We start from the raw sequence: 6,000 nt of genomic DNA on the forward strand, positions 1-6,000 counted from the left end.
ATTTCATAGGAAATACATACTGTGTATATGTATGAATGACATTGATATGCTATAACATTTGCTACAAAAACACTGTAGTTATTTTGGGATACTATAGACTTGAATGCTGAAAAGCAGTAACGACTTGGGAATTATTTATTACAAGAAGCAGCATAGCTGACATGGCTTACTGCCTTTCTCTTGTGTTCGTTTCCAGAAAATCCTTGCTCTCAGCCCTGAGAAGGAGACATGCTTGTCTTCCTGCACATCAGGGTGCTTTTTATCTATAAATTGTGTTACTGTAACATCGTCCAATTCTGTTACGTGCATAAATCCATGCATATTGAAAATACACAGTTCAGCGGAGCTTTGGTTGATGATACCCTACACTTTGCACGTGGCATCATCTGTGAGGATAATCTATTTCCATTTGGTGTGTGTGGCACTGCCAGCATAAACATCTTATGTCATACGCTTAGTAAAAACATTTGCTTTTTTGTTTTCCTTAGTATAAACTTTGCATTCCTGATTGCTTATGGTTTGAATCTGTTGCTTGAGCAGTTTCAGCCAATTGCAAGTTAGAGGTTAGCAAGGCTTTTTGATATTTTTTCATATATTGGTAAAATTCTTGCTGGAAAAGTAGATACTTGAATACAGTTCTTTCTTTTTGCCTCTTAGGCTTTTTCATACGTGTAATTTCTCTTCTGAGCATCATAACATTATTTCCTAGTACTATCAGTAGCAAAGGTATTTCGTCTTACAGTTGTAAATCAGAAGACTGTGAACATCTGTTGAATCTAGAATAAGCCTCTGAGTGGCCTTCTGTTTCCCTTGGTATCTGTTTTCCTTTATGACAGTTTCATTTGTCTCTATCTACATGCGCTCTCTGCTTAATTTTTGAATTTTTCCTTTTGGCTTGCTGCTTTGCTGCTTCCTAATTGCTTATGTTTTCATAAGTCGCTGCTCAGGCTGTTTCCCTGAAGAGTGAAAAAAATTGATTTTTATAGCTTATGCTTTTGATCCTTTGAACTCTTGAATAGTACCACAGCAAAATAGCGCTGAAGCATCAACTTGAATAATAAGCTGTCCATCCTGCCAAATGTAGATTTTTGTCTATCGATAGTTCCTGGTGTGAGAGCTGGCAGTGGGGATGCATGGCTCGGAGGCACCGAGAGGTGAGCCCGTGATGGATTTGCTGCAGTAGTTTAAGGAATTACCACTTCCCTCTGGCAGAGACTATGGATCTGTCAACAGAAGGGAATTTGGAGCTACATTACCCACTCCTCAGTGCAGTATCTGGCATCTTTCCTTAAAGATGCTTTTCTCAACAGTTTAATGAGACATCAGTTACAGCACCAAAGCATCTGAAACATGTGAGACTTATTTTTCTTTCATCAACTTTCTGGTAAAGTGTGATTTCTTAAACTACCAGAGCTCATCTGTCAATGTCCTGAGTCGTATCTGCAGCTTGTCGGTCTTGCAGGCTTCCGTGTTCAGCCAGTACAAATGACATCAATATAATTGTTCATATTGGGAGTTGGGGCATTACTCTTTTGGCGCTGAGAAGCACGTAAGAAGCAGTGATTAGACACTCACATAAGTATATTCTGCCTTAAATGCAGAAGTTGAGAAGAGTTGATGCTGATCTAGAAATCACTCTCTATTATCTGTTTAAGTTCTGATCAAATCCTTGTGTTTAACTCTGGCTACCTGAAGCAAGCACCTAAAGGAGAAAGTGTTTGGAGAAGAAAGGGAAAGGAGATACATAGGGAGGGATAAAATTTAAATGGGGAAGAGGGGCGGACTTCATGTGATCCAATAAATCAAATCTAAGCTAGGCAAGGTGCTGAAGATCGGAAAGCAGTGGGATGGTAACGAATGCAAGAGACATTGGCCACTAAGAGATAAATCATTCTGCCTTAAGTGATATTGCCTGTCCAAAGGATGTGGGCTTTTTCTTGTATGGTTCCTGCTGCTATGGGGCTGTCACCTTTAAAATTCAATGTAACAGTAATTAATAACACTGTAATCCAGTCCGAAAAGCAGGCTGATAATCCTCTACAAAACTTAATAGCATAGGTCATCTGAGAATAATGGCTTTGTCAGCAATATTGGCAACAAAGAGTGTATGTACACCCTGTAACATACTTTATTGTATAATGTTGATGCTCCAAGGTATGCTAGTCAAGCTGCTGAGACGATCACCTCTGAAATGCAGCCTAGCCGGCAATTATCTGATACCACTTCAGTAGCTGCAGCAGTTGCTTACACAGAAGGGTAACGTTAGGAGGATTTTTAGTATATTTTAATGCATAGTGTATAGTATAGCAGCTGGCGGTAATGAGAGCCAGGGCTGTTTTTCAAGCCAGGGTCCTACAGTAGTTCTTGAACTAACCGTACTTGGAAAGCCACTCCACCGAGAATTTCATCCTTTGATCGGGATAGTCCCCAGAAACAGTCATTTGCAAATGGATATTCACTGCCTGCCTTTTGCTATGTGAGTGGATTCTAGCGTGCTCGCTTTCCTCTCGTCAAGAATCTGTGGATAATGGCTGATGAAAGATGATCAGATTATGCAAAGAGGGCTCATAGGACATTGAAGAAAAAAAAAAGTTAATTGAATATACCACTCTGCTTTTTAGAAGGCAAGATGCATCTGAATAGCTGACAATTTATAGCTAGAACTGATTAAACCTGCGTTGACTTGGAACCGTAATTAATATAAATCACCACTCTTCAAAGGACATTTTAAAGGACTTTGTATAAAAAAGAAAATCTCAAACCCCGCAATCCTAATTGGTTTCATTTGCGTTTGAAGAGTTCTTTTGGCTTGCTTTTCTAGTCCTCTGACAAGCTTTTCCTTTTAACAGCTGCCTATAAATTAGGGCAGTTGTTTTTACTGGTAACAGTGATATAAGAGTTCCCACAGCTCCACAGTGAGAGTAGGTCCCTAATTAATCTTACGGAATTTTATTGTTGATTCGTGACAGCATGTTTTGTGTTGCTCAGAGCTTTTATATGCCTTTACATTCAGGAATCTCACAATCTAAGCAAATTCCAATAAAGTATAGCTGCTATAGGATTAGGTGGTTTCTTTTATGGTCTGATTAGTTATAGTCTAGGTGCTGGATAAGATACCAAGGTTGAGGTAACCACTCTGAGGTTATCTCATTTCAGTTCTCACGTGAAAGCACAGGAACTTAGGAAAACAGGTCTGGAAGGTAGGTCTGCACACGAGCTAAATGAAAAGCCTGGTTCAAGATACTGATGTGTAGGTTGAGAGAGGCTGTAGGAGAAACCAGGGAGGAAAGCTTGTTCTGAGTGTGTTGTTTTCTTTGTTGTAAAGAAAGCAGGGTCTCATTATGGAGTGCCAATTGTAGTGGTTAACAATGGAGCTCTTCTTTCTTTTTTTAAATATTGTAAGAGTTGCGCTTTGTAAAATGCTTTTGTAATGAGCTCAGGCTATGTCTTCTATCCTTTGAGAATAGTATTTCCCAATTAGTTGAGTCCTTCTGTTTGGAGCCGAGGAAGGAAGTATGGATTTAATGATTACAGTAGATTGTTTTTTGACCTGCAGATGGTAGAAGAAAGCGAGGAAAGGCTAACAGAAGAGCAGATTGAGTCACTTCTCCAGACAGTCACCAGTATTCTTCCAGGGGATCCAGAAGAACAACAAAGAGACTCGGCAATGGCAACTGAAGACAAAGGTGGCCAAGCATAGGAGGCATCTAGACCAAAGCTGGCAACGATTTCAGCAGAAGAGAATCGGCTAGTATTTTTCTGTTTTTTACTTGCTACCAGTTTAATCTTGTATTGGACATCATTGTAAAATATGTTACAATTTTTATTACTCAGAGGTGGTGAGGGAACCAATTGTTTACAAGAAGGCATGGAAAAGGACACTATTGTTCTGGCATTTTGTCATGAACAGGGATGGTGGTAACTGCGTTCGTAATGTAGCAGTCTGAGAAATTATGGGGCACAGAATCTGAAGCTTTTGTGTTTTTTCCATTACCCATGTAACAGCTGTACGTTTGAATAGCCTTATATACAGCTGGCAATGTTTTAATTATCACAGCAGTACTATAATTATAATTGCTTTCATATGCTTTTGAATTGCCCAACTGGTTTTCAGAATACGGTCTACAGTACAAAGCCAACTTTTGGAGCTGTTTGTGAAGAGGGCTGTTTTCGGTGATCAGAACATGGAGTAACGTAGAACTGCTTGGTATCTGGCCAGACAATTTCAAGTAGGCTGTTGGCATCATGGAAGTGAGAGGATCTGTTGGTAGGGTAACTGTTCTCAAGGATGTCTGACAGTCCGTACTTGATAAAAGAGTGATCCAGGTCATCAGCTAAATCAACATAGTGCCCCTGAAATCCGCTGGGTTGGACCAGTTTACAGCAGTTGGAGGCTCTGGACTCAAATGTTAAGGCTCTTAGTCATACAAACAGAAGAACATTTAGGTGTGAGGTGTATATTTTCCCTTTGAACGTTTGTTCCAATATTTATATATAGACAAGTCACAGTCTTGTGAACATGCTGTCGACCGTGGAATAAATGAATGAGTCAACACTGAAGTGAAATCCCAGTCTGGCTTAGAAGAATGAGAATCAGTCCTGGTTGAAGCAGAATTTTCTGTGCACAAAGCTTTTGCCTGATTAAAGATTTCAGGATCGAGTATTTAATGTTGAAAGCATTGATGGTTATAATAAATCATTTGTGTATATATACGTATATATACATAAAGTCATGAGTTACATGGCACTGGTTTTATACTATGACTGCAGACATTCTTTTATAATTATTGTAATGTACTGGAAACAGAAATAAAGTTTGAAGTACATCCTGGGAATTTTGTGGCTTGTAGACAAGATATAAGACCTTGAATCAGAATATCTGACTGTTTGGTTTTTTTTTTCCCCCGCTTCTGTCATGGTTTTATATTGTGTTTTTACCCAAAGAATTTATGCTTTCTGAGCTTTAGTTGTACTGTATATGAAAGGGAGCGATAACATCCAGCGTCTGGGGGATTTATGATACGCATTTCCATGGTGTTTTAAGCTTCTTTGATGTTTGGAGAGGAAAGGAAATTATTGGAAAATATATTTGTTACCTCTTAAAGATAATTTATCTTATATTAAATGCATTCCAAGGCTGGAGACTAAAGGTATGCTTTGACTGGGTAAGTGTAGTATTAGAGGGGGAAAGTCCTTGGTGGTTTTTGTGATACATCAATATATATTTTTCTCTCTAAATGTGCAACAAAACAAAAGAGATAAGTAGATCATATCATGGAATGATGTGCAATTAATTTTAAAATTAGCATTTTTACTCTTAGCAGTGATGGATGTTGTTTGATGTGCTGTGGCCTTGGGCTGCAAGTGTTTACATTTTTATCTGTCTTTTTCTAAAATTAAGTTATTGAAGCACGTTCTAAACTTACGAAAAGCAGATGGAACCAGATTGCAAGTATCTTTAGCCAGCAAGAATATTTTAACAGATCTCTGAAGTTGGATGTTCCATCTTGGGAATTGCTGATTTGTTATCGTAATGGATTTTTGCCAGCATCCATGTTGTCTTCTGTTGTGTGCGTATTGTACAAGATGCAAGAACTCATTCACTTGCTATTGTATTTAACCTTTTTATCAAAATCAATTCCAGATGGATACATATATTAAACTTGTGCAAATGCATGGATAGCTTGTTCAGTCTCAATTAAGATACGTGAACTATAATTTCCCTAAAAATGTAGTACTAAGTAACATTTGAAGGGATCTGGGATTTCGACATCTGCATTACATCAAGACATCATTTTTAAATCTACTGTCTGTGCTCTCTGACTGTGTAAGTACAGGTGAGGAATTACTCTGGCTCTGAGCGCAGGTTTCCCGTTCTGGTGTTTACTCTCGGATGTGTTCTTTGGAAAGCTGAGACTCAGAAATGGTTTATGGAAAGCAAATGTCATCTTGCTTATGTGATACCATTTTTCCGGTGTCCTATATATTCCATAAAAGATC

General features: G+C 38.5%; 1 protein-coding gene across 1 annotated transcript in view; it reads left to right on the forward strand.

Annotated features, from left to right (window-relative positions):
* Positions 1-5,676, forward strand: part of CRCP (CGRP receptor component) — a 33,972-nt gene extending 28,296 nt beyond the window's left edge. Inside the window, exon 6 of the mRNA XM_050909136.1 lies at positions 3,557-5,676. Coding sequence (XP_050765093.1) covers positions 3,557-3,700 — 144 coding nt within the window. The 3' untranslated portion in view covers positions 3,701-5,676. The remainder of the gene's footprint in view (positions 1-3,556) is intronic.
* Positions 5,677-6,000: the final 324 nt, after the last annotated feature.

Source organism: Gymnogyps californianus, chromosome 20, assembly GCF_018139145.2.
Source record: "Gymnogyps californianus isolate 813 chromosome 20, ASM1813914v2, whole genome shotgun sequence".
Lineage (NCBI taxonomy): Eukaryota > Metazoa > Chordata > Aves > Accipitriformes > Cathartidae > Gymnogyps > Gymnogyps californianus.